Raw genomic sequence first — 27,038 nt, 5'->3', positions numbered from 1 at the left:
AGTAGATTTACTTTATAGTTATGAGTAAATCTTCCTAATCATAAAACTGTTTTATGTCACAAACAGTAACTGCAATAAATTTCTAAGTTGCAAAAAATCCAAATGGTCATAGCGTATATGTTTTGTGTTTCCTCCGAAGTTTTAGTGAAGTCCAGTGTAAAGTTGTGTAAAGTTGTAAGCCAGACCATCTCCAAATGTGGGCTGGCTTATCACTCCTATCCCATTAAATGGCTGTGAGTATATGCCTGCCATTAACACTGGAGGATGACCAATAAAAAGCTAGAATGCACGTGAATCATTTAGAGCACATTGGTAAATAGTTTACCAATGTTAGTTCACCGTGTAGTCTATGATTCAGTGGGTGATTATATCAAAGTGAATGTCTAATGTGAGGTGAGCTCCCATTTGCACCTGCATCCTATACTCAGACCCACTTCATGTGTTTCCCAAAACACTAGTTATATCCTTAGACTTTCTGCATATGTGGTGTTTATGGAACATAAATTGCATATATTGTATATTTTATCATTTTATGTTAGACTTAATATCTCTGACACTACAGAAATTATCTTATCATTACTTACTTTATCTTGATGTCTGTTGCAGTTTAATAGACACAACTTTCAGTTTTCAGTGTCGACTTGCAGTCTACTAGTTGTGGTTGCAGATTACACTTTCAGTTCAAGTAAAGAATCCTGTGACTGTGGAGAAGTTATACAATACATTTGTAAAAAAAAATCATTTTGGTGTGGAATTGACAGTACACACCCCCGATTTAAAGCACACTTGTTTGTTTTCACTCTGATAGCTATCTTTTTAATTTTACAGTGACATGGAACATTCAAGCCTGATCCTCTAAAATGTATCAGTAGGTGTTTTTAATAATTTTCAATAGTTTGCTTTGCATTTTTTTTCCTGTAGCCTAAATTGGGCTAATACGTACTGTGGAGAAGGGCATTTTTAAAAACTGCATTAATGTCTATTTTCCGTAGATGCCATTTTTGCTCAGTCTGTTTCCTATTGTTAAATCATGAACACTGATCTTAATTGAGTGAATTGTGGCCTGCAGTTCTTTACATTTTTTTTGGGGGGGGGGGGGGGTTCTCTTGTGACCTCCTGGATGAGTCGTCAATGTGGTTTTGGAGTAATTTAGGTACACTGACCAATTCAGACCTGGTGAGCATTTACAGGGGATCAACATTAATTTTAAAAGTTTCACTGTTACTTTTGCCTGCAATACTGTATGTGTCTACAGGCAGGTCTCAAAGTATTACTTGATTTTATATGCAAAATCCTTTTAGCGGCTGTATTTCACAGCCAGCTTAAGCAGGCAACAATCTCAACTTTTCTTATTAAAAAAAAGAACCTTTAGAAAATGTCTTACTCACATAAATGTTACATAAACAATAGATTTATTGAGTTATTTGCACATAATATTATTTAATAATTTCTAAAGAACCAATTTAATCCTCATTATTTTGTTTCATGGACAAACTGTGATACTGCTGGAGAAGTAGAAAATAGACCAATTAAATATCAGCCTGCATCTGACTTTGGTGATAAAGCAAATGCCATTTGTAACCATGGGTTATTAAGACAATGTTAACTCTAATAGACAATGTTTTGATGCATGCTCAATCATCCAGATATCAGCCAGAAATCTCAGAAAGTTTATTATGTTCATCTGGATGTACTGGATCTACTAAATAATTTTTAGAGAATTTTAGAGGATTATGTTTTTAACTCTGTATGGATACCTGTCTTCAGTGACATTAGAGTGTAACACTGGATACAAAATGAATGGAACCACTATTTTCATGTGTGAGGTAAATGGTCAGTGGTCACCTTGGCTTCCTACATGCATACCTAAACATAAGTTAAAATAATTATTTGCATGTACTGAACTCATTCGAATCGTGATCTCTATGCTTGAAGTGCAACTTCACCTCCAATTCTTAGCCTAACTCCTCCTGCTGCATATTTCTGAATGCTAAAAATCAGCTGTAGGAAGACTAAGGGTTCCTGGCCAGCACAAAGATGAATGGAGAGTAATGCTGAATGTCATTTTACCTCTACTCCGAGGTTTCTTTTGAAGTAGATGATTTTTCCATTGCAATATTTCATCATATGCTAGAAAAACATGTTGGTTGCAAGTTGTAATAATTCAAGCTTTTGACTAACTGCTCAAAGCTGGAGCTCGCAGGCTTGTGCTTCCTTTCTGTCTGTCATTTATTTAATTCATGGACCATGGAAGCTAATTCTTAAATTCTTGCTTTATTTGTTTAATTGTATCATTATATTTTAATAATGTAAAGAAATTATTCAATTATTTGCCACACACTGAAAAGATTAAAAAGAGATGATTATCTTTACCCTATAACCACAAATAAACACTCAAATTTTTTAATGCTCCTAATTCTAAATCAATAACATAAGTAAATTTGATATTATGCATGTTTCTGTTGGTGCCTCTCGCCCTAAGACAGCTGTGATCGGCTCCTGCCTTTCTTTGGTCTTTCTCACATTGAGCTGCAGATGATTCTGCTGGCACCACATGACAAAGGAGTCAACCACAGCTCGGTACCTGGCTTCATCATCCTCAGGGATGCATCCAACCGCCACAGAGACATCAGAAAACTTCTGAAGATGGCGGTCTGTGTGTAGGGGCTGAGGTCTGTGGTGCAGATGGTGAAGAGGAAAGAGTTAGAGGATGGTCCCTTGCGGTCCCCCTGTGTTGCTGATCACCTTGACAATGTTGAAGATGCACATATTGGGGTCTACCTATCGGGTAATAAACAATCCAGGACACAAGATTCTGGAGTTCCACACAAGTTGTGTGGCACAGGCTTTGAGGACATGGAGAGTCACCCTGTCTGGTCCAGCAGACTTGCCTGAGAACATCTTCTGACTTGTCTCTGAATCTGGTCATGAGTGAAAGTAACAGTTTGTTGAGGGGTTTCAATACTTTACCAGGAGGCTGTGTTGCAATGTGGAGAGAGAGTGGCTTTGCTGTGGATTGCAGGCTGACTACAGGTAAGTCAGTAGGGGGGGTGAAAATTTATTGCAATCTCAAATCTGTTGAAAAACACGTTCAACTTATTTGCTCTGTCCACACCACCTCCAGCTCCCCTGCTGCTGGATGACCTGAATCCAGCAACTGTTCTCATGCCACTCCACGCCTCTATCATGCCGTTCTGCTGGAGTTTCCGCTCCAGCTTCCTCCTGTAATTGTCCTTAGCTTTCCTGATCTTGCCCTTCAATAACACCTGAACCATTCACACCTCCTCTCTATTGGTAAGATGAGATCAATTCTGATCACATAAGACCTTGTATGTGAGGAGAAGTATTTTAAATTTAATTCTGGATGTAACAGGGAGCCAATGAAGATAAGCCAATATAGGAGGGATATGCTCTAATATTCCCTGTCAGTATTCACTTTACACCTAATGTGTAAAAACTTTATAAAGTTATAGAGTAAATCTGTAAAAAAGAATATAGACACAGTTGATTAAGGTTGTTATCATGTTTAGATGATGGAACATTTAAGACTGTTCAACCAACATGTATCTGTATCAGAATTAAAACCTTTGTTAATCAAAGAGGAAATTATGTGGTTACAGTTGCTCCAAAACTCTAAGAACAGTAACTAACCAAACAAAGTGAAATAATACAGCATATTACAAAGTTACAAAATATAACAAAATGCCTCTCATAAATACAAACAGCTCTGATGATAAATATCCCAGCTAAAACTGACGTGCCTCTCTAATTGTATTGACATTTTAATTTTCTCTGTAGAGGATTTGCTATTAAAGGTGTGCAATTACTACAATGTGTACGTGTATTTAATATGTTTTTTAATTCCAACTTTCCCTTTATAGTCTCAGTTGGACCAGTCTCCTGGTTAATGGTAGATAAAGTCATTTTGGATACCCGCATTGATAGTTTCCTTGTTGTTGAATATGTAGGGGAGACCGGGGATAGTTGTAACGTGGGTCAGTTGTAACACTTCCAATTTCTCCAATCAGGGCTAAGTTTCAAATAATGTGACTCATCCTGTGCATGCCCAATTCAGTTCTGCTATCACCTGTGAAAAATCAGCACATTTTGTCAAACACAGACAATTTAACACGAAAATTTGTAATTTGTATGCCAAAAAGTAAGTTTTTCTACTTTATTTCAATTTCTAATAGCATTATCTGCTTTGCAGTTAAACTCCTCAAACTTAAATTATGTTATTTGCATGTCTATGGGGATATATTCTGTGTAGGTCTTTAGTGCTAATGTTTTAGCTGTTGGCTGTAATGTTAGCTAGTTCATGGCTATAGGAGTCCGGGTCAGTTGTAACAGCAACAGTCTGGGTTAGTTGTAACAATAATGCAGATGTTACAACCTACCACACTATTACTTTAACTTATATTAAACAAGTTGGGGCAACGACATCAGCAGAGAGAGGTTCACTGGTCGCTTTTGTATATGCGGTTAATGCCATTGGCAACACAATTCCTCCACTGTTTGTGTTCCCACACATACATTATGCAGACCACTGTGTCAGAGATGGACAAGTAGGAAGTATTGGTAGTGGAAATAAATCAGGATGGGTGTAAGAAACAGATTTCCTCCTCTTTCTGAAGCACTTTGCAAACCACACCAAGATAAGCCATGATAAAAAATGTAATGGAATTGCGATGCTGGTGAACAACTACATTTTTTCAGCTTCATTGTTATGTTCAAAATTGGTGCAAGAGTTGTAGGTTATAATGCCCACTGAGCCAATGAGGCCAAACTCAAGGAAGACCAACCAAAATTTATGAAATATTCAGTTGCAGAAAATTCCATAATTTTTTTTTGGGGGGGGTTGGAATATGTTCAAAAGCTAGATTTCTGCATTCTGTCACACACACAGCTACATAAATGGCTCTAAGTGCATTCATGTGTTGAATAAACAAAGATTACATGGTAATGTTTTGTTAGTACCCTTATTTCATTGTGTTACATTTCACCCCAGGATATGTTACAACTAACCCAGACTATGGGGTTAATTGTAACATTTCACTCTTTGTGTTTGAGACCATACCATGCAATGGGTAATTGTGCTGCAGAGAAAATAGCTGCACTATTTAATAGCAGAGATATGTAAATACTTTGCATTACATTTTGAATCTACTACCTTCAAAGAGCTCCAATTTACAGACAGAAATGTCATATATGTTACAACTATCCCCGGTCTCCCCTACCACTACAATACACTCATTTTATGTGAATCCACACAAACTTAAGAGCTTTGTTTCTTTCGTGTATTTCATTACTATGTTATAAAGTTTGCAAACTGTGGTCTAAAGTCTGAAACTTTTGGCTGAAGAAAAGGCACGTTACTGTTTGACCGCGCTTCCGAGAAGGGGATCCCCTTCTCGGAAGCGCGGTCAAACAGTAACGTGCCTTTCATGTCGTGCCTCTTTCATGTCCGGTTAATCTGGAGATGGAGTCTTTGGTCTTTGGCTTGTTTAGTCCTCGGGTTGTAGTTGTACAGCCCGAGGACCCCATGTTTATTTTGTTTTAAAGGATACACGGCACACCATGCTAAGACTTATCACTTATCACAGCTCATAGCTCTTTGGGAATCAAATGCGGCAGTTTGCAGATTTACGCCTGGTGACTTTCATGTTTATCAGCCTAGGAGTTTACATACTTTCTCCCCGCTGAAGACAGTTAACAAGAGCTTACTCATGTGCTCTAATTCACTTTTTGTGTTTGTGTGTGTGTGTATTTTTTTCCTAGATGGCCTGACGCAGCAGTTAGGGGCAAACTCTATGTCCGAGTTTGTCTTTGCACAAGCAGTGCAGAAATGGCTCCGATACGCCCCAGATCGTATGGGTGGTGCAGGACGCACATCATGATCCCCATCCCAGAGTAAAAAATTACAAACTTCTGTGAAACATATAAATGTAAATAGGAAACTGTCTTTTAATAAAGTATTTAGCAAACGAAACATGCCTATTGACCTTTTTTTTTGTTTATTTTTTTTCTCTGTTACATCACATGCAATGCTTTCTTATTTTAGGATATTAATATTGACATGATACATTGTGAGACATTTGTTGTTGTTTTTTTTTATAAAGGGTGTCCAATTTGAGGAATAAGTACAATTATGTGTTTAGGTGGTTTAAGTATTGATGGAAACATGCAGTAGTTTAGTATTGGTTAAAATACTTATAAAGAAAGGTAGATTTCCAGTCATGATTTAACTGTTTTAATAAAAAGCAACTGTGCGAAAGAGGTGGAAAATCAACACCATAGCTCAACAGTGTTTCAATATCAGAATCTGACATTGTTTCAATGTCAGGTTTCAACATTGATTCAACATCAAAACCTGACGTTGTTTCAACATTAAAAGAGGGTGCAAGAGTGACGTTAGGTCAACGTCACACTTCAACGTTGGTTCAATGACGTCGCCTGATATTGACTCAACGTTGTTTCAATGTTTCCTTGCTATCTGGGGAAGCAACCCACATTAAAACAAACAGAAACCCCAAATAAGCTTTCAGGACAGAACTGGTAGCGGCCACCACTGCGATTCAGACGTAAGGTATGGTATTGTCTGTTTTAACCGTCACTATTATTATTATTATTATTATTATTATTATTATTATTATTATTATTATTATTATTATTATTTATGGTTGTTTTTTTGTTTGTTTGTTTTTACCACCCATGGTATCTTTGGATCAAGGAAGACCGATAGTAGCATACGTGACCTGCGAGAATTCCCGGACATTTTCCGTACCTAATTGCCATTTAGTTGAACATATGTTGAACGCGCCATCGTGGCCTTCAAGTTATAAAATGTGGAAAGACTTTGGGTTTGTTTTCGGCCGTGACAAAAGGGGAAAAAAGGAAGCGAGTATTTTCTGATATTTCATATTTAAAACCTAAACTTGGTTACTGTTAAGGTTTTGGTTTAGCGAACTATATAAACTTGACCGAATGTTTGCACCTCCCACCTGTCCGTTAATTCATTTGTTAGCAGTGACAGATCTTCTTGAATGGAGAGCCTTTGTTAGTACCAGCCATCATGACAGAGTAATATCTCTAATTATCTTTCTTGTGTTTGCCTTTGTTTTGTACCAGAAAGGGCTCTTGGTTTTAGTTAAACCTGTCAGATCCTGTCATGGCTATTTGTGCAGTCCTTCTGCTGAGCAGTCTTGGCTTTTTGGCAATTACTGCTCAAGGTGAGTGGATTAGCTTGAGAAACACAGCATGGTGTTTCGTCTTAAAATTGTGTTCTCTTTTTTATCTGTATCTTTTTTCTTTCTCTCTTTCTTTTCCCATGTACAGCTCAAAACTGTTCCAGTCCTCCTAAAGGAGAAAATATGGATTTAAAGGACAGTGACATTCGTCTAACTAGTTTCCCAGATGGGACCACAGTTAGATTTGCCTGTAATATTGGATATGAGTCTGCAGGAGGGTCCCCAAGTGTTACTTGTACTGCTGGAAGTTGGAGTCCTGTGGGGTTGAAATGCCAAAGTAAATATTAACACTTGATTTTAAATTCAAATTCCTTATAGCAGCTGTATTTCACAGCCAGTTTAAGCACATGAGAATGGGTGTCAGGTAGAATTTACTCCCCATCCTGGAAACATTCTTTAAATTGTTGTTTAAAAAAATGTCTTCCTCTAGAAAATGTCTCACTCACATGAACATGTTACATAAACAGTAGACTATATTTGTTGAGATAATTACACATAATATTATCAAAAAAATTCTAAAGGACCAATTTAATCCTTATTTTTCCTGTTTCAGGGAGAAACTGTGGCCTTGCGGAGGAAGTTGAAAATGGACAGATTGAATATCGTCCTGGGACTGAATTTGGTGATACAGCAGTGCTCATTTGTAACATTGGGTTAGTAATACAATGTTAGCTCTAATAAACAGTGTTAAGATAATTAGTTTTTTGATCGAAGTTAGTAGTAGCATATTAAATCACTAAAATGTTGCAATTGGATGTCTTAAAAAAAACAAAAAAATGCTGTTCTGTGTCATGTGAAATAAAATTTCTAAACTAACCTTTTCCCCTCCAATCAGGTATATGCCAATTGGTGGAGGAGAACTCACTTGTAGAAGCCATGGGTGGATGGGCAGGTTGCCTGTATGTGAAGGTTGGTTGTCTTGTCTTAATACAAGTCACACCCCTGATTAAAAGCTCACTGTTTGTTTTCATTCTGATAGATTTTTATTTTTATTATACAGTGCCATATTGTGAATCACCGCCTGTAGTACAGGATGGCTCTTTCAGTCCAAATAAAGAACTCTATGAATATAATGAAGTTATACAGTACACCTGTAAAAAGGATTATACACTTGTTGGATCGAGACAGTTGCATTGTTCGGATGATGCAACATTCAAGCCTGAGCCTCCAAAATGTATCAGTAAGTATTTTCAATTTCTTTCAAGAACTTCTTCTCTGTTTTTGTCTTTAGTTTTGTCTGTATCTTTTTTTTTTCATGTACAGCTCAAAACTGTTTCAGACCTGTTGGAGACAACATGGATTTAAAGGACAGTGACATTTTTCTAACTAGTTTCCCAGATGGCACCACAGTTACATTTGCCTGTAATATTGGATATGAGTCTGCAGGAGGGTCCCCAAGTGTTACTTGTACTGCTGGAAGTTGGAGCCCTCTGGGGTTGAAATGCCAAAGTAAATATTAACACTTGATTTTAAATTCAAATTCCTTATAGCTGCTGTATTTCACAGCCAGTTTAAGCACATGAGAATGGGTGTCAGGTAGAATTTACTCGCTATCCTGGAAACATTCTTAAAATTGTTGTTTAAAAAAATGTCTTCCTTTAGAAAATGTCTTACTCACATGAACATGTTACATAAACAGTAGACTATATTTGTTGAGATAATTACACATAATATTATCAAAAAAATTCTAAAAGTCCAATTTAATCCTTATTTTTCTTGTTTCAGGGAGAAACTGTGGCCCTGTGGGGGACGTTGAAAATGGACAGATTGAATATCGTCCTGGGACTGAATTTGGTGATAAAGCAGTGGTCATTTGTAACATTGGGTTAGTAATACGATGTTAGCTTTAATAAAAAGTGTTAAGATAATTAGTTTTTTGATCGAAGTTAGTAGTAGCATATTAAATCACTAAAATGTTGCAATTGGATGTCTTAAAAAAAAACAAAAACATGCTGTTCTGTGTCATGTGAAATAAATTTCTAAACTAACCTTTTTCCCTCCAATCAGGTATATGCCAATTGGTGGAGGAGAACTCACTTGTAGAAGCCGAGGGTGGATGGGCAGGTTGCCTGTATGTGAAGGTTGGTTGTCTTGTTGTAATACAAGTCACACCCCTGATTAAAAGCTGTAAAAAGGATTATACACTTGTTGGATCAAGACAGTTGCATTGTTCGGATGATGGAACATTCAAGCCTGAGCCTCCAAAATGTATCAGTAAGTATTTTGAATTATTTTCAAAAACTTATTTTGTTTTTTCTTGTCTACGAAAAATTAGGCTAATACATACTGTGGAAAAGGTCATTTTTGACAACTGCACCAATGTCTACTTTCTTTCCCTGCAGAGGTTGAATGTGGAGATCCAGACATTTCATTTGGACAGTGGAGTAGCGGTGCTCGACCTCCGTATGGATACTTGTCTAATGTGACATTACAGTGTAACGCTGGATACACAATGAATGGATCCGCTACTGTGATGTGTGAGCTAAATGGTCAGTGGTCACCTGGACTTCCTCTGTGTATTTGTAAGTCATAAATCATAATAATTATTTGTAAGTGCTGAGCTCAAGCATGATCTCTTTGCTCTAAGTGCAACTTCAACCCCAATTCTGAGCCTAAGTCCTCTTGCTGCATATTTATGAAAAGTGCAAAAAAGGCAGGTAAATGAAGATTAAGGGGTCCTGGCCAGTGATTTTCAGCAAAAAGTGGAGAGTATTGCTGAATGGCACTTTACCTCTACTATGAGCATGGAAATATGAATGAATCTTGGCAGCTAATATTTGATTTCTTGCATCATTAGACTTCAGTAATGTAAAGACACTTATTGAATTACAGCATTAAGTTAAAGAACTGACAACAGAAGATTTTTACCATATTGACATAGATCATTACTCAGCATTTTTTTTTTTTTAACAATTTCATTTCTAATCAGTAACATATATAAAGCCAATATTATGCATGAACCGTTCCTGCTGGAAAATCTAATCCACCTTTTCCATTTAAGAAACCTATACCTTGGCTTTGGGTAAATGACCACATGAATCACTAGGGACGCACTGATCTAATCAGTGGATATTAGTTTAACTGACAGAATATACAGCTACTCTGTGTCAGATCTCAACTGGAAAAAGCTGGATAAGTGTTTCTCTGCTGAGTGCATGTCCAGTGCTAGCTTTGAATTAAAAAGCTGTTTTTCTCACTGTAGGGACGACACCAGGAACCATTCTTTTTATTTATAAGCAAACATCAGGTTTGGCTTAAACATTGCTTTCAAAGCAGAAATTATGTGGTCAAAGTTGCTCCAAGACTCTAAGTACAGTAACTAACTATTACAAGGTTATAAAACATAACAAAATTGCTCTAATAAATACAAATAGCTCTAATTATAATTATCTCAGTATATTACACAAAATTAAATATGTATAGCTGAAACTGACGTGCCTCTCTAATCATATCTAATTATATCATTTCATTTTCTCTGTAGATGATTTGGTATTAAGGGTGTGCAATTACTACAATGTGTACGTGTATTTAATATGTATTTTTAAATTCCAACTTTGCCTTTATAGCCTCAATTGGACCAGTTTCCTGGTAATGATAGATAAGGTCATTTTGGATAACTGTATTGATATCCAGTTTCCTTTTTGTTTCCCACAAGTTGAATATGAAGAGTCCAAATGATGAATAGAATGAGGATTTTTAACCTCTGAAGAGATAGTTGTCGTTAGCAACGTTAAAGTGTGAACCTGGATACATAATCAATGCAAACCTTACCGTGACATAAAAACGTTACTGGACACCTGGACTTCCTTAATGTATACGCATGTTATGAATTAAAATTGCTTAAGTATATGTAGCTTCACTTCTCAATTGTTGTTAAAATTTGAATTAAATACCTCAGGAGGTTGCTAGCATAATATAGAGATAATTTTGGACAATTCTAGTACTTTCCATTCTGTGAATGTGAAGATCCTGTGATTTGATATGACTGAATAATGGTCTCTTCCTGTCTGTGGTCTTTTCAGGGATTTCAGGGAAAATCTGGATAAGTTAAGAAAGTTAAGAAAGGCCCGTGTACCCAGATATACGATATGATATAAATGGTTTGGCTACGTGGAGTGTCACAAAAGTCATCATATTTTGTTTTAATATGATTTCACATTGCGGCATATGAATGATCATATAATGTTCACTTTTATGTTTAGAAAACACTATTTGATAAACAGTTTCCACAAGTTTTTGAACATTTCCTTTTGCTTATAATAACCTGGTTTCATGTTAATATGAAATCACTCTTTTTTTAAGTCTCAGTTTTAAACTTCAGTATAAATCCATTAAATAAATTTGAATCTCTGCATGCTTGCCAAGTAATTGTGAACAGGGGTCATGTGGAGGTCATACAAAAATGACCTGACATGTGAAGGACACAAGTATTAAGTTAATTTGTAAGGAGGTATTAAGTTAATTTGTAAGGAGGTATTAAGTTCATTTGTAAGTTTAAATGTCCATTTACACTTATGATTAACGTTTGTATTTAAATACATTTGATTCCAGACACTTTAGTACAAGTTGTACTTTCTCTTCTGTAGGTTGTTCTAAATGTAAAAACAAATTTAAATAAATAAATAAAATAATCCTCTGAAGTTTTTGTATTTTTTTTCAAATGTGGTTGATTTCATTTAAAGGAATGTTTAGAAAAACACTGGGAAAAAGCAGGAATTATGAATCATGAATAAACAGACCAAAGTACAGCAGGAAGTTTATTTCCTCACATTGATTCAGTCCGCCCTGTATTGTAATGCGTCACCCTGTTTGAATGTATTGGGCACTGTAATTTACCACACAAAATGTTTTCACAAGAATGTCACAAGTAGTATGCATGGCTTACAAAAGAGGGCCAAAGCTTTTCAAGGACAGTAAAGAACAGCCTACACTTTCACATTGTCTTAAAGGTGTATGTGTCTTTTTATATACAGGTCTCGTGCTGTGTCCTATTAATACTGCTTTAAGAAGGGAAAACTGCATATTTATGTGAAGTGTGGAACAACAGAGTAATAAGGAAGTGTTGGGTTTATGGTGGGTGGGGCTCATAAACTTGTGCGTATTATGTTCAGAAAAGACAGAACAAAAAACAAAAAAAACGGTTATAGCATACAGACTAATTTCAGAAATACAGCGGTTTCAACTAATTTAGTTTTTCTTCCTGGTGCTACATTTACTAAGTAAAATGGATGGAAGTACAACAACCCTCATTTGGCTTATTGGTAGCACTACAAGTACTACACTCGTTTTATGTGAATCCACACAAACTTAAGAGCTTTGTTTCTTTCGTTTATTTCATTATTATGTTATAAAGTACGCGAGCTGTAATCTAAGGTCTAAGACTTTCTGAAGAACAAGCACGTCACTGTTTGACCGCGCCTACTTCCGAGAAGGAGACGCAGCCCACATTAAAACAAGCAGAAACCCGAAATAACCTTTCAGAGCAGGGCTGGTAGCGGTCATCATTGTTGGCGTTCAGACGTAAGGTATGGTGTCGTTTGTTTTAACCGTCCGTAACAACCGAAAAAACAAAAACAAAGCGTCGACCCCATAACAGTGCTGTATTATTGTATTTATCCGTCGTTGCTGCTAAGTTAGCTAACAATTAGCTAGCTAACGCAGCCGAAGGCGATTTAACAGTTTATGGATTTTGACCAAATTGCAGACATTCAGATGGAGTCAGCATTTTTTAAATCTTTCAGTGACATCTTCTTAACCCCCCTGTAAGCTAAATTACGCGATTATTAATGTGATGTGTTACCACTCACGGTATCTTTGGCTCCAGGAAGACCGAGAGCAGCATACGTGACCTGCGAGAATTCACGGCCATTTTTTTCCCCGTACCTACCTGTCATTTAGTTTAACATATGTTGATCGGCCAGCCGAAGCTATCGTGGCCTTCAAGTTGTAAAATATGGAAAGACTTTAGGTTTGTTTTCTGCCGCGACAAAGGGAGAGAGGAGGCAGTATTTTCAAATATTTCATTTTTAAAACCTAAACTTGGTTACTGTTAAGGTTTTGGTTTAGGGAAATATATAAACTTGACCGAAGACCGAATGTTTGCACCTGCTACCTTCTGCTAGTTAATGTGTTAGCAGTGACAGACCTGATTCAATGGAATACCTTTGTTAGTACCAGCTATCATGACCAAGTAATATCTCTGGTTGTCTTTATTGTGTTTGCCTTTGTTTTGTACCAGAAAGGGCTCTTGGTTTTAGTTAAACCTGTCAGATCCTGTCATGGCTATTACTGCAGTCCTTCTGCTGAGCAGTCTTGGCTTTTTTGCAGTTAATGCTCAAGGTGAGTGCAGTGCGGAGAAGCTTGAGACACTGTAAACACAGCATGGTGTTTGTCCTGGGTTACCCTGTTCTTAAAATTCTCTTCTCTCTTTTTTTGTCTGTATGTTTTTTTTCTCTTTTTTCTTTCATGTACAGCTCAAGGCTGTTCCAGTCCTCCTAAAGGAGAAAATATGGATTTAAAGGGCAATGCCATTCTTCAAACTAGTTTCCCAGATGGGACCACAGTTACATTTGCCTGTAATACTGGATATGTGTCTGCAGGAGGTTCCCCAAGTGTTACTTGTACTGCTGGAAGTTGGAGTCCTGTGCGGTTGAAATGCGAGAGTGAATATTAACACTTGCTTTTAAATTCAAATTCCTTGTAGCTGCTGTATTTCACAGCCAGTTTAAGCACATGAGAATGAGCGTCAGGTAGAATTTACTCGCTATCCTGGTAACATTCTTAAAATTTGTGTTTAAAAAAAAAAACTCTACCTCTAGAAAATGTCTTACTCACATATACATGTTACATAAACAGTAAACTATATTTGGTGAGATAATTACACATACTATCACAAAAGTCCTAAAGGACCAATTTAATCCTTATTTTTCTTGTTTCAGGGTACAACTGTGGCCCTGCGGAGGAAGTTGAAAATGGACACATTGAATATCCTAATGGGACTGAATTTGGTGATACAGCAGTGATCATTTGTAACGCCGGGTTAGTAATACAATGTTAGCTCTAATAAACAGTGTTTAGATAATTAGTTTTCAGATTGAAGTTAGTAGTAGCATATTAAATCACTAAAATGTTGCAATTTATCCTATTTTAAAAAACAAATAAATAAATCAGAATGAGTGTCGGGTCGGGTTTACGTCGTCTTCTGTGTCATGTGAAATAAAATTTCTAAACCAGTCTCTTTCCCTCCAATCAGTCATACGCCAGTTGGAGGAGGAAAGCGTACTTGTGGAAGCCAAGGGTGGTTGGGCAGGTTTCCTGTATGTGAAGGTTGGTTGTCTTGTCTTAATACAAGTCCCCTGATTAAAAGCTTGTTTGTTTTCATTCTGATAGATTTTTATTTTTATTTTCCAGTGACAAAATGTGCATCACCACCTGTAGTGCAGGATGGCTCTTTCAGTCCAAATAAAGATGTCTATGAATATAATGAAGTTATACAGTACACCTGTAAAAAGGATTATACAGTTGATGGAGCAAGACAGTTGCATTGTTCGGATGATAGAACATTCAAGCCTGAGCCTCCAAGATGTATCAGTAAGTGTTTTGAAATTTTTTTTCAAAAACTTGTTCTCTGCTTTTTCTTGTGTAGTATAAATTAGGCTAATACATATTGTGGAAAAGGTCACTTTTGACTAATGTTTGACCAATGTCTACTTTCTTTCCCTGCAGAGGTTGAATGTGGAGATCCAGACATTTCATTTGGACAGTGGAGTAGCGGTGCTCGACCTCCATATGGACACCTGTCTACAGTCAAATTACAGTGTAACACTGGATACACAATGATTGGATCCGCTACTGTGATGTGTGGGCTAAATGGTCAATGGTCACCTGGACTTCCTCAGTGTATACGTAAGTCATAAATGAAAATATTTATTTGCATTTACTGAGTTCAATCGGATCATGATCTCTTTGCTTTAAGTGCAACTTAACCCCCAATTCTGAGCCTAAGTCTTCCTGCTGCATATTTTTTATAAATGCTTAATGGCAGTTTACCTCTACTACGAGGTTTCTTTTGAAGTGGACGATTCGTCTACTTCCAGTATCTTGTCATAGGCTAGAAAAACATGTTGGTTGCAAGGTGTTATAATTCAAGCTTTTAGCTAACTGCTCAAAGCTGGAGCTTGCTGGCTTGTGCTTTCTTTCTTTTCCTCATTCATTCAATGCGTGGATCTTGGCAGCTAATTCTTGATTTCTTCCATCATTATAATTTCAATAATGTTAAGAAAATATTCAGTTACATGATTAAATTAAAGCATTTACAAAAGATGATTCTTTCCATATTATCACAGATCATTACTCAGCATATTTTAATATAAATAATCAGTAACATACATAAAGCTAATATTATGCATGAACTGTTCCTGTTGGGAAAATTTGATTCAATTTTTCCAGTTCCAATTGGTAACTGATACCCTGCCTCTGGGTATATGACCACATGATTTACTAGGGATGCACTTATCTGATTTGTGGATATTGATTCGATTGACATCTAATGGCAGAACTATTATAGCATGAAGTATGATCACCTAATCAAAGCCACAGCAGTTTAGAGGCATATCATGTCTCTTTGTATGCTTTCAAAGTTATTATTACTTAACTGCAAAGTTGATGAAAGTGAACTGAGATAACTGAGAAGATCAGACTCTTTTGCTCGATTGTTTTTACGCTCTGTTTGGTATCATATGAATTAAGAGTCAGAGGGACATTGGTTTGGTTTGACACACACAGGAAACTTAAAAAAATTATGCATAGTTAGAAAAGCCAAGTATATCACTGTCTTGGATATAAAAGAATGATTCCCAGTCCTTTCTTTACAGAAAGATTACAAAATATTGACTTAAAACTAATATCACAAAATACCTGGAGTTACTCTGTATCAGATCTCAACTGGTAAAAGCGTGATAAGTGTTCCCTCTATTGAGTGTGTGTCCAATGCTAGCTTTGAATTAAAAAGTAGGGGTGGGTTTAAAAAAAAAAAAAAAAGATTTTCCCTTTTCAATTTCAGTTTGAATAATGTGATATCTATTTATTAAACCCTGAATTGATTTTTAAAAATAAATGTATTTTGTCAGAAATGCCAGAATCTCAGGTTAAAGCTCACAAAACTATTTCAACAACCGCCAAACAGTTAAAACAACAAATGAGAGCAGGTAAAACTTAAGTCAACCAGCAGCAGAAGAAGATCCAAACGACGTTTCACGTTTGAAAAACATCATCATGAATTCTCTCTTACTTTTGCTGTTTTGCTTCCACCATGATAAAATCACACTTACTGCACAGCTCTCTCTCCCGGTGTACTTTCAGACCAATTTCCCATCAAAAATCTGTTTTCTCCATTATTCGCTGGCTTATTAACACTTGTCTACTGTTGTGTACAGTGCTGCCGGCCGCAGGTTTGTTTTTTTTTTTGTTTTTTTTGTTTTGTTTATGACCTCCAACAAGAGAGCCTAATTTCTGTTCTTCAATAGTGACGAAATGTAAACTTTTACAAATGATGCCAAATCGTAAAACACTTAGCTGTATTTCTAATAAAACCTCTGTAACTTTGCTCTGCTTCAATTCAGCAGCATCAGGTAATGTTAATCTGCTGATTTATGGTTTCCTTCTGTTTTTGATGTACTGCAGAATATTTTTAAGGAGGTTATCTGCTATGAAACGCCAAGCCAGGAAAATCTCCTTCATATTTTTCTGTGTTTTATCCTCGGTTACTTTAACACAAAGGCATCTGCTGTGATGCTTACACTTCTGATGAAATCTCACAAGTGTCAGCTTTGTTTTTATACAGGGATATAAAAATATGGATATGTACTGATAAATGATCAGAATTATAATATATTTGTTACTGAGTCAAAATTGAATCGAATCAAATTGAATCAGAATCAAAGCAGTTATAATAAATTGAAATCGATACCCAACCCTATTTAAAAAGCTGTATTTGTCACTTTGGGGACAACACCAGGAACCATTCTTATCTATAAGGGAACATCCGGTTCAGGTTAAACATTGCTTTCGTAATTTTGTGAAATAAAATCTGCCCAATAAATATTATTGGTATATGATTCTTAATCCATATTCTCTTTACATTTATGGCTGTAATTATAATAAATGGCATATCAGTTTATCTGATGTGTTTGAGAGGCCAAACAGGGAAAGCATTGATTTCATTGGAACTTTTAACTCACTTGGAAGCAAAACTATTCCTAACCTACAAACAAAAGGTCTTGTCATGTCAAGTTTGAAATATCTATAAAGCTGCGGTTGCTTGCATGTTTCCATTGTGTTGTTTTAGCTACCTAGCTGTCCTCCTAGAACATCAGCACACTGCTGCTGTTGTAAACAACCCAGACTTAAACTGAGTGATCTTTGGCAATTGTTAGGCTATTGTAGTTTGTAAACTGTAGTTTGAGAAAACTGTAGTTTGGCAATAGATCGGCTTGTTGTCGCAGATATGCAATCAAAATTTATTCCAGGCTTTTGAGTGAGGATCAAACCGATGTCCCATCCTTTCCAATCAAATAGTTGCATCTCTAGTTGGGATTTTACACATCCCTGCTGACTTACTTTTTGTCCCTGCAGCAAAACCCGCAACAACTACCACTACTACCACTACTACCACTACGACCATAACCACTACTAAACCAGCAGGTACAGTTCATTTTAAAGCTCATAAAGATATCAATATCCAGCTTTCCTCCCTTTTAGCAAGGTTGTGCATTTGATTTTTTCCCAAAGAGCGCATGAAGTTCTGGGACTACTATTGCCCACCCCTGCTTTATATGTTGCCACAGCAGATCATAATCCTCCACTGTGGCTTGCAAAAGTATTCAGCCCCCTTGAACTTTTCCACATTTTGTCACATTATAGCCACAAACATGAATCTATTTTATTGGAATTCCGTGTGAAAGACCAATACCAAGTGGTGTACACGTGAGAAGTGGAACGAAAATCATACATAATTCCAAACATTTTGTGTAAATAAATAACTGCAAAGTGGGGTGTGCGTAATTATTCAGCCCCCTGAGTCAATACTTTGTAGAACCACCTTTTGCTGCAATTACAGCTGCCAGTCTTTTAGGTTATGTCTCTACCAGCTTTGCACATCTAGCGACTGAAATCCTTGCCCATTCTTCTTTGCAAAACAGCTCCAGCTCAGTCAGGTTAGATGGACAGCGTTTGTGAACAGCAGTTTTCAGATCTTGCCACAGATTGTCGATTGGATTTAGATCTGGACTTTGACTGGGCCATTCTAACACATGGATATGTTTTGTTTTAAACCACTCCATTGTTGCCCTGGCTTTATGTTTAGGGTCGTTGTCCTGCTGGAAGGTGAACCTCCGTCCCAGTCTCAAGTCTTTTGCAGACTCCAAGAGGTTTTCTTCCAAGATTACCCTGTATTTGGCTCCATCCATCTTCCCATCAACTCTGACCAGCTTCCCTGTCCCTGCTGAAGAGAAGCACCCCAGAGCATGCTGCTGCCACCACAATATTTGACAGTGGGGATGGTGTGTTCAAAGTGATGTGCAGTGTTAGTTTTCCGCCACACATAGCGTTTGCATTTTGGTCAAAAAGTTCCATTTTGGTCTCATCTGACCAGAGCACCTTCTTCCACATGTTTGCTGTGTCCCCCACATGGCTTGTGGCAAACTGCAAACGGGACTTATGGTTTTCTGTTAACAATGGCTTTCTTCTCGCCACTCTTCCATAAAGGCCAACTTTGTGCAGTGCACGACTAATAGTTGTCCTATGGACAGATTCCCCCACCTGAGCTGTAGATCTCTGCAGCTCGTCCAGAGTCACCCTGGGCCTCTTTGTTGCATTTCTGATCAGCGCTCTCTTTGTTCGGCCTGTGAGTTTAGGTGGATGGCCTTGTCTTGGTAGGTTTACAGTTGTGCCATACTCCTACCATTTCTGAATGATTGCTTGAACAGTGCTCCGTGGGATGTTCAAGGCTTGGGAAATCTTTTTGTAGCCTAAGTCTGCTTTAAATTTCTCAATAATTTTATCCCTGACCTGTCTGGTGTGTTCTTTGGACTTCATGGTGTTGTTGCTCCCAATATTCTCTTAGACAACCTCTGAGGCCGTCACAGAGCAGCTGTATTTGTACTGACATTAGATTGCACACAGGTGCACTCTATTTAGTCATTAGCACTCATCAGGCAATGTCTATGGGCAACTGACTGCACTCAGACCAAAGGGGGCTGAATAATTACGCACACCCCACTTTGCAGTTATTTATTTGTAAAAAATGTTTGGAATCTTGTATGATTTTCGTTGTGTCTGCGAAGGTTCTCAGTCATCCAGGTCATCGTAGTCAAAGGAGCTTGGAAAGAAAAGCGTCTGGACTTCTTTAAGTTGCTTGAAGACGTTTCACCTCTCATCCGAGAAGCTTCTTCAGTTCTAAGGTCAAATGGTGGGGAGTCCCAGATTTAAACCTAGTGGGAGTATCCCCCTGCAGAGGGACAAAAGGACCCCCTGATGATCCTCTAATCGCCTGAGCCAAGGTGTGGAACTGGGTGTGGGTCCCAATCAGCCAGGGTTTCGGGTGAGCTCATTGTGAAACCTGGCCCCACCTTATCATACGAATTCCTGAGGTCAGATGGCCCAGGATGTGAGTGGGCGTTAAGGCGTCTGGGGAGGGAACTCAAAACTGGATTATAGATGGCAGACAGTTGGTGTCGTAAACCACCGCCTCTGTTCAAAGATGGTCGCTCACAGTGGGCGTAAATGGCTTCTTTCACTCCTCTTTCAAACCATCTGTCCTCTCTGTCCAAAATGTGAACATTGGCATCCTCGAAAGAGTGTCCTTTATCCTTAAGATGCAGATGGACTGATTTTTGTTCCACTTCTCACGTTTACACCACTTTGTGTTGGTCTTTCACATGGAATTCCAATAAAATTGATTCATGTTTGTGGCTGTAATGTGAAAAAATGTGGAAAAGTTCAAGGGGGCCGAATACTTTTGCAAGCCACTGTATCTCATCCTAGCCCTTGCATTGTTTTCCCTCCTACCAATCATTTCTATGTTCTCTTTCACTACACCTAGAAACCCTCTGTGGTCAGCAATTTTCTTTTCATTTATTTATTTATTTTTCCATCTGGCAGCTCTGTTTTCCACATCCTTTGACCAGGATGTCCTCTATCCCTTTTCGGCACAAACCATCTTAACTTCTCTTGCTTTATTTCCAAACTATTGAACCTAATCTGGTTCTCCTACATGCTTTATATAACTCTTGTTTCCCTGGTCACTCAAGAAAACTCTTAGCATCTTCAGCCACTGCGTAATGTTGTTGTTTTTTTTGTTTTGTTTTTGTTCTACTGTCTCCAAACGTATAGCGCAGCAGGTCATACTACCATCATAATGTGCCATTGCTAAAAAAACCTAAATCGTAACGTATATTTTTGGGTGTTACATGGTAACCGTTTGAAAGAGTGATCAAACTTGCCATACTAATAGGATTTTTTTATTTTTCATGTAAATCTGATGACGTAGATTATTATGTTTATTTCTCAAACTTTGCAGCAGTTTCCATGTGCTCTAAATATCTTAACATTGTTTGAACATGTCTTTTTTTTTTTTTAAATGTGTATAAACTGCTATATTTTCAACAGTTCCATCTGGAGAAGGATGTGCAGATCCCAAAAAGAGAAGTGCTGAGGTGATTGTGAGCTCTCAACCTCCATATAGACATGGGGTTAAGGTGACTCTCAGCTGCCCGTCTGGATACGAGCTAATCGGATCAGGTACCCAGACATGTGAAAAAAGTGGTCTGTGGTCACCAGGAATTCCACAATGTGCACGTAAGTCAGATGTTAATAATAAATATTTTATGTGATTAGCTTTATCAGATAATACTCTACATGGTCAAAAAACTGGCTCCCTTTTTAAACTACATTGTTATTTTATGAAGTTAAAATAGATTAAAAAAAAAAAAAACTTCAACTTTTTTGTTTGGTGTATATTTGTTCAATGTCAGTTTCATCATATCCTGAAAGTAGATTTTTTATTTATTTATTTTTATTTCAAATAACAAATGGAAAGCATGCTTTTGATAAACCAGAAGCATGCAGTTCACAGGGATTGAAAGAGACTTTTCAGTGTACTCGTGTCAGTTGTATAAGTTTAGCAATTTTGCTGTCTCTTCCTTTGGTTTTCATTGGTGTTTGTCTTTTTTTTTTTTTTTTTTTTTTTTTTCTTAGCTTCACCTCCAGCGGACAATGGAAGTGGCAGTTCTAATAGTGTTATTATTGGCATTTCGGGTAAGTTTGAAATTTTGAACTTTTATAGTAGATCGTGAATGTACAAACATGAGGGTGAACCAAAAAGATTATGTTTATATTACACATTGCTTATCATATTTTTATGATACACATTGAGAACATATGAGTAATTAGTATTTAAATGGCAGTATTTTAGTATAATATAGTATTTTTTTTTCATTTATGTTATATTAAGGTTTGTTTATTTTTGTTTTTTGCCTTTTTTTTAATGACTGTACATTAAAAAAATTACAGTTGGTGATTGGGTTAACTTGTTGGTTACACTAATTATTTATATAATTAGATCAATACACAATGCTGGAAAACCATTAAGTCTAGGATGTCCTGCAGCCGCAGCACACCTCTGTCTGATGGAAAGTTAAACAAGCTGCAAATGTTGGCTTTGTAAACCAGTGTGGTTCTGCACTAAAGTGATTTATAATAACTGTAGTTATGCCACACTAGTGACCTATTATCTTATTACCTGAGTTAACAACTATAGTATGTTCATAGTATGTTCTGCACAGTCCAAAGGGGATCACATTTCAGTAAAATTGAAAATAACAAGATTGCAGAAGAATGCAGTCTTTCTTTTCTTTTCCTTTTTTTTTTAAATTAATGAGAATTCTTTACCTTGGTTTATTTCATTGACTGTCTCCTCACTTGAAGACTATTTGACAAGTCTGATTTTGTTTTCCACCTTCTTTTGTTAAATACTACTCAGTTATTTGCCAGGATTATCCTTATTTGAAATTGTATCATCATTATAACAGTCTCCTATATCCTTGTGTCATTATTACCTTTGTGGCCTTATTGACATCTAATAGGTTTCCAGTCACTAAGCTTTTTTTTAATATGTTTCTTTGGGGGTTTTTTTAAAAATAATTTTTCCCCTCTGCCCCATCAAAGTGTTCTTCGGCATCGTTGGAGCCATTGCTGTTTGTTGTTGTTGTGTGTTTTACCACAAAAACAGCAAAAAAGGAAAGCGGTAAAGTTATGTTTTATTGAACTTTGCTGACTAACCCTTGAAATAGCTTTGTCCTTGTAATGGCTTTGTGTTGTTTGCTTCTCAGCTACTCATTAATTTTCCACCTTTTCTTTCTATCCAAGCTTTGTATAATCTTAGTGTTGCATGTTGAAACTTTGTACTTTTCGTAAGGCTTCCTGGATAATGTATTTCTCTACTACAGTGTTATTTTTCCTACACAGAGCTGTAGGGTTTAGCTCAGTCTCAAATGACCTATGCTGGTTTTAATCACATTTTTGATAATCACAATTAAATTAAAAAAAAAAAAAAAACAGCCAATTTCAGCTGGTAGTAAAGCATGTAGTGTTTTAAAATAATGAATTAGGTGAGTAGTGGTTTAAATTGTGTTGTTACATACAACATTTTTCATATGTTGATGCTTGGCTATGTCCCTTTCTGAGGCAATGCGACTGCTGTGAATACCACGACAAAGATTTTGTTTCATTTGCATTAGCTTATGTACCATAGCTAATTCTTAGATTTCAGGGCTGTGAATATGGTCAAAGAAATGCATCTCATTTTTTAGATTTTTAAAACTTTCTATTGATTAAATTTACCTGTACAATGGGAAGTGTGTTCTATACCAGTGACACATTTCCAGAGAAGCGTTGTATGAAACTCGGTGGCTTTCCTGTTGTGGACTTCAAAGTCTTACACTTAGGTGTTGGACTTGACAAACTGAGGGTATCAGTGAGGTAGATTCACATACATATAATACAATCTATAGTGGAGGATAGAACTTGACAAGGGAGCATTTGGTGGTGGTATAATAATTTATTCCTGCAGAATCTTATCATTATTTGTATTTATAAGAGAAATATAAACAGCCCAAATAGTATGTAGGCATAGTTTACAAAGTATATTGTAATCTCTTTAGTCGCATGAAGGATTTTAATTACGTTTTGGAACATCTGATATTAATTTGCTATTTATTTTAGCTTTGATTGGAGTCTTTAAAAAAAAAAAAAAAGAAAAGCCAAATATGCTGTTATTGATGAAGTTTTATTGACCTGTTTGTTTCTGCTAACAGGAATGAACAGGTAATATTTCGTATCTCATCAAACAAATTTGGCTGTTTTGACTATAAGAGGTGAAAGAGTAGCTGCAGGCACGGGTGCTGCTTGTGTGGGGTGGTCCTTGTGATGAGTGGTATGTAGTCCTGTGGTGGTTTCTGTGGACTTCTTCATTCCATGTAGCTTTCTGTTTGCTTTGTTGTATATTATCAATAATGTTGACCAGTCATTACTGGATTACAGCACTCGAAGAGGCAATACTGACAAAGATGCTACAAATGTGGGAGAGGATGTACTGTAGCACTCTCGGTAAGATGATGGATCTTGAAGAACACTTGAGCTAATTTATGTAAAACAAACAAATAATAAGATTAATGTGATAATGTAGATGAACATTGTAATACATTATGGACATGAGTGAAATTATATGTTCAGTGATGGTCTTTTTTCTTTTTCTACCTTGGCTGATACCTAACTTGTGAAACAACTGTTTCAGTACTCAAACATTTTTTTCCCTTTCTCTACAGGTTTGCAGGGGGTTTTAGACTTTTCCAAAAAGTATATAATTACTATAATTTATTTACTTTATTTTTTTTTTTCCAGTAAGCATGGCAGCCTGGCTACTCCACGACTGCTGTTTATAAAAACAGCTTCCTAAGAAGAATGCCAAAGGACCAGTCTTGAATGTACAGGCCCTCCGTGTGCACGCATTTGCCTGAAGTTTCTGAGCAACTCTCTTAAAATTGGTTTCCAAAGACCGAGAAACATCTTTGGATTGGGACACGTTATGCTTCAAGTGGCTTGTCTCATGACTTTCAGTATTCTGATCATTAGGAAGAAACTGATGAATATTTATCAGAAAAGCTAAAATTCTATGTTAAATTTATCTGTTGCACTGTAGTAAAGGAACACCACTTGACCATTGTAGTTTATTTAAACAGATGGTGTAAAACAAGCAAAATTAGCACATTGTCTGTTTGGTTGTCATATGGCTTAACTGAAGTTTAGCCAAAATAATTAGATACTATGTAACTACTCATTTGGATCAAATAAATTTGTTGGAACAGTTTGGTGTGTATATAGGACTGCTGGTTGATGAACCAGTCCTGTACTTATGACTTGCAGAAAGAAAGTGGAAAAAAAAAAAAGAAGAAAGTTGGATCTGTAAAATGGCCCCAAACCTAAATGTAAGGCATTTTTGATTGTTTTAGCTTGTGCTTCATTTAAATAGTTGTGAATTTCATGAATGTTAACCCAGTTATTGGGTATAAAAACTGCCTGCAGTGTTTGGCCTTTAATAATGTCAGCACCTTGTTTTTTTTGAATTTGCCAAAATGAGTTTAAAGTCTCTTAATGTATGCTCAATCATCCAGGAAAGGAAATCCCAAAAAGTTGATTCTGTTCATCTGGACTCGTCTTCAGTCTCAGCTGAGACTGAAGAAGTCACTTGGATGAATGATGAAAAACGTTTCTCTGGAAAGAAGTCACTTGGATGAATGATGAAAAACGTTTCTCTGGAAATGCTATGATGAACAGAATCAACTCTTTGGGATTGAGTTTCAAGGTCTCATTGACAAGGGGGAGAAAAAAAATCTTAAACTTGGATTTCATGTCTTTTAAACGTCTTTGTGTATATCATCCTGTCACTGCATCAGTTTTTTTTTTTTTTTAATGATCTTTTGACTACTCACTGTTCAGGACATGAAGATAAATATTTTGAGTATTAGCACACTTGTCTTGCTTAATATTTATTTATTCAAATAAAATCTTTTCTTTTTAAGTAGATTTAAATTGTTGTCTTTGGGACAAAATTTTATATTAATAAAATAAAATGAATGAAGACAACTGTGTGCCAAGCTCCTCTTGATAATGTGCATATATGTACACAAGCTTTTACAGATTTATAATTGGATTAAAAAATTCCAAATAAAATAAGTATATTATTGTTGCTACTCAACCGTTATAAAAAAAAAAAGTATTGGTTCACCACTGATTTCTTCATATTATGCTAGGAAGTTTTGATTTTGTTTTTATAAATATATCTAAACAGTCAAGGATACATGGAAAATACAGTATGTATTCAGTCTTTTCTTTTGGAAGAGCTTTTATTACATGGTGGAACATAATGTGATGATACTTTTCTGAGTTCAAAATCTCATCAATTTCCACACCACTCAATGAAATGCGTCCCCAAATTATGATGAAGCCTCCACCCTGTTTTACAAATCACTTGCATACACTCACTGGTCTACCTCTTCACTGACCACCTCCATACACATCAATAACAATATGTACCAAAAATCCAAGTTGCATCGATCACTGTATTAGACCTTTGTTAGTGATTTTCAATTGAGTTCTTGTGTAATTTAGTGTTCCTCACACTCCCTTAAGAATGGCTTCCTGACTGCCACCATTCCACTGAGACGATGACTCGTCAATGAACAGTAGAGGAATCAACTGAAGGGCCAGATGTATCTCTCAGGTCCTGTGTCAGCTCTTTGCTGATTTTTTTTTTTTAATAACATGACTTCCAGAGGCCTGACACTTTTTTGTCCTCCGATTCTCCAGTTTCTTCAGTTGTTTAAGGGCATATTGAAATGCCAAGTGTAGCTCTTTAGGGATCACTTTGTTGATGCTGGAATTATATTTTTCACCTGTCAAACTGTGTTAGCCTTGGTATGTTCCATAGATAAAATGTGAACTTTTTTTTTTCCTGTGACAGGCTGCCTATTGAAAGAATAATACAAATTCTGTCTTATGTGTAGGTACAACACTGGTTTATGATGTCTTCAGTTTCACCTTAAGGTGCCTCTGGTATGCTTTGGATAATACGTCACTTTTAAGTGGTTTAACAAATGAAAAAAAAAAGAAAGATCAGGTGCAAGGACTGTACAGAAAATGGTTGAAGACAAAAAAAAGTAAAATAAAAAACATAACATCACCCAAACAGCTGAATGAAACTTTTGAAAGACCTTCAAAGAGTCTGGAGAGTTATTTCTCAAAACAACTTTTAAAAATTATAAGAATGTCTGGCTGCTTGAAATTTTAAAGAAATGATGTGTGGCTCAAGACTTTTGCACAGTACTGTATAGGTGTGCATATGCCAGCTAGAATCACTCTAGAGTAGTGGTGGGTGGATCGATCCAAATATCCACTGTATCGATACCAAGTCGGTATCGGTCTCGGATCGATACTAGCTTGGTGAGATCAATTCTTTACTTTAAGTTCCGCTCTTGTTTGCAATGCTGTGCTTTTGGCAAAGACGAAACAGCCAGGTCGCTGGACTCGCCGCTCCTGCGTCAGCGCAGAGCAGGCGCACTTTGCTTCCTCTTCCCCCTCGTGTTTAGATGTTGCACAGTCTCGTGATGTAACTTAGACACTTTGGGGGTTGTTAAGTTGTTTACATATTATTTTCACCAGTTGTATTGTTGAGAATTT

General features: G+C 36.7%; 2 protein-coding genes across 6 annotated transcripts; both read left to right on the top strand.

Annotated features, from left to right (window-relative positions):
- The first annotated feature begins 6,530 nt into the window (after positions 1–6,530).
- Positions 6,531–9,673, top strand: LOC118454428 (membrane cofactor protein-like). The gene is made up of 10 exons (XM_087833632.1): positions 6,531–6,586; positions 7,129–7,229; positions 7,336–7,524; positions 7,801–7,900; positions 8,083–8,156; positions 8,248–8,427; positions 8,511–8,696; positions 8,973–9,062; positions 9,255–9,328; positions 9,590–9,673. The coding sequence occupies exons 2-10, from the start codon at positions 7,169–7,171 to the stop codon at positions 9,671–9,673; spliced, it is 1,038 nt and encodes a 345-aa protein (XP_087689758.1). The 5' UTR covers positions 6,531–6,586; positions 7,129–7,168.
- A 2,971-nt stretch (positions 9,674–12,644) lies between these two features.
- On the top strand, positions 12,645–25,445 carry LOC102783028 (membrane cofactor protein-like). Of its 5 annotated transcripts, XM_087834042.1 has the most exons (13): positions 12,645–12,772; positions 13,486–13,586; positions 13,721–13,909; positions 14,186–14,285; positions 14,500–14,573; positions 14,658–14,837; positions 14,973–15,152; positions 17,880–17,948; positions 20,913–21,101; positions 21,501–21,560; positions 22,470–22,548; positions 23,844–23,909; positions 24,204–25,445. In XM_087834042.1, exons 2-12 carry the CDS (start codon positions 13,526–13,528, stop codon positions 23,899–23,901), a joined length of 1,239 nt encoding a protein of 412 aa, XP_087690168.1. In that variant the 5' UTR covers positions 12,645–12,772; positions 13,486–13,525; the 3' UTR covers positions 23,902–23,909; positions 24,204–25,445. The 5 variants fall into 5 exon arrangements, with proteins under 5 accessions (XP_087690168.1, XP_087690169.1, XP_087690167.1 ...); XM_087834043.1 differs by lacking the exon at positions 23,844–23,909; XM_087834041.1 differs by having other exon boundaries at positions 23,844–25,445.
- The last annotated feature ends 1,593 nt before the right edge of the window (positions 25,446–27,038 follow it).

This window comes from Neolamprologus brichardi, chromosome 20, assembly GCF_056152115.1.
Source record: "Neolamprologus brichardi isolate AB-2024 chromosome 20, ASM5615211v1, whole genome shotgun sequence".
NCBI classification, from domain to species: domain Eukaryota; kingdom Metazoa; phylum Chordata; class Actinopteri; order Cichliformes; family Cichlidae; genus Neolamprologus; species Neolamprologus brichardi.
Note: the sequence above shows the minus strand (reverse complement) of the source record. Positions and strands in the feature narration are given on the sequence as shown.

What these genes read in the sequence shown, in the direction of transcription:
- LOC118454428 (XM_087833632.1), top strand. Translation starts at nt 7,169, where the DNA reads ATGGCTATTTGTGCAGTCCTTCTGCTGAGCAGTCTTGGCTTTTTGGCA. An exon ending in TGTGGGGTTGAAATGCCAAA is followed by an intron (nt 7,525 to 7,800) that starts GTAAATATTAAC and finishes TTCCTGTTTCAG; the next exon opens with GGAGAAACTGTGGCCTTGCG. An exon ending in GTGCTCATTTGTAACATTGG is followed by an intron (nt 7,901 to 8,082) that starts GTTAGTAATACA and finishes CCCTCCAATCAG; the next exon opens with GTATATGCCAATTGGTGGAG.
- LOC102783028 (XM_087834042.1), top strand. Translation starts at nt 13,526, where the DNA reads ATGGCTATTACTGCAGTCCTTCTGCTGAGCAGTCTTGGCTTTTTTGCA. An exon ending in TGTTATTATTGGCATTTCGG is followed by an intron (nt 21,561 to 22,469) that starts GTAAGTTTGAAA and finishes GCCCCATCAAAG; the next exon opens with TGTTCTTCGGCATCGTTGGA. An exon ending in AACAGCAAAAAAGGAAAGCG is followed by an intron (nt 22,549 to 23,843) that starts GTAAAGTTATGT and finishes ACTGGATTACAG; the next exon opens with CACTCGAAGAGGCAATACTG.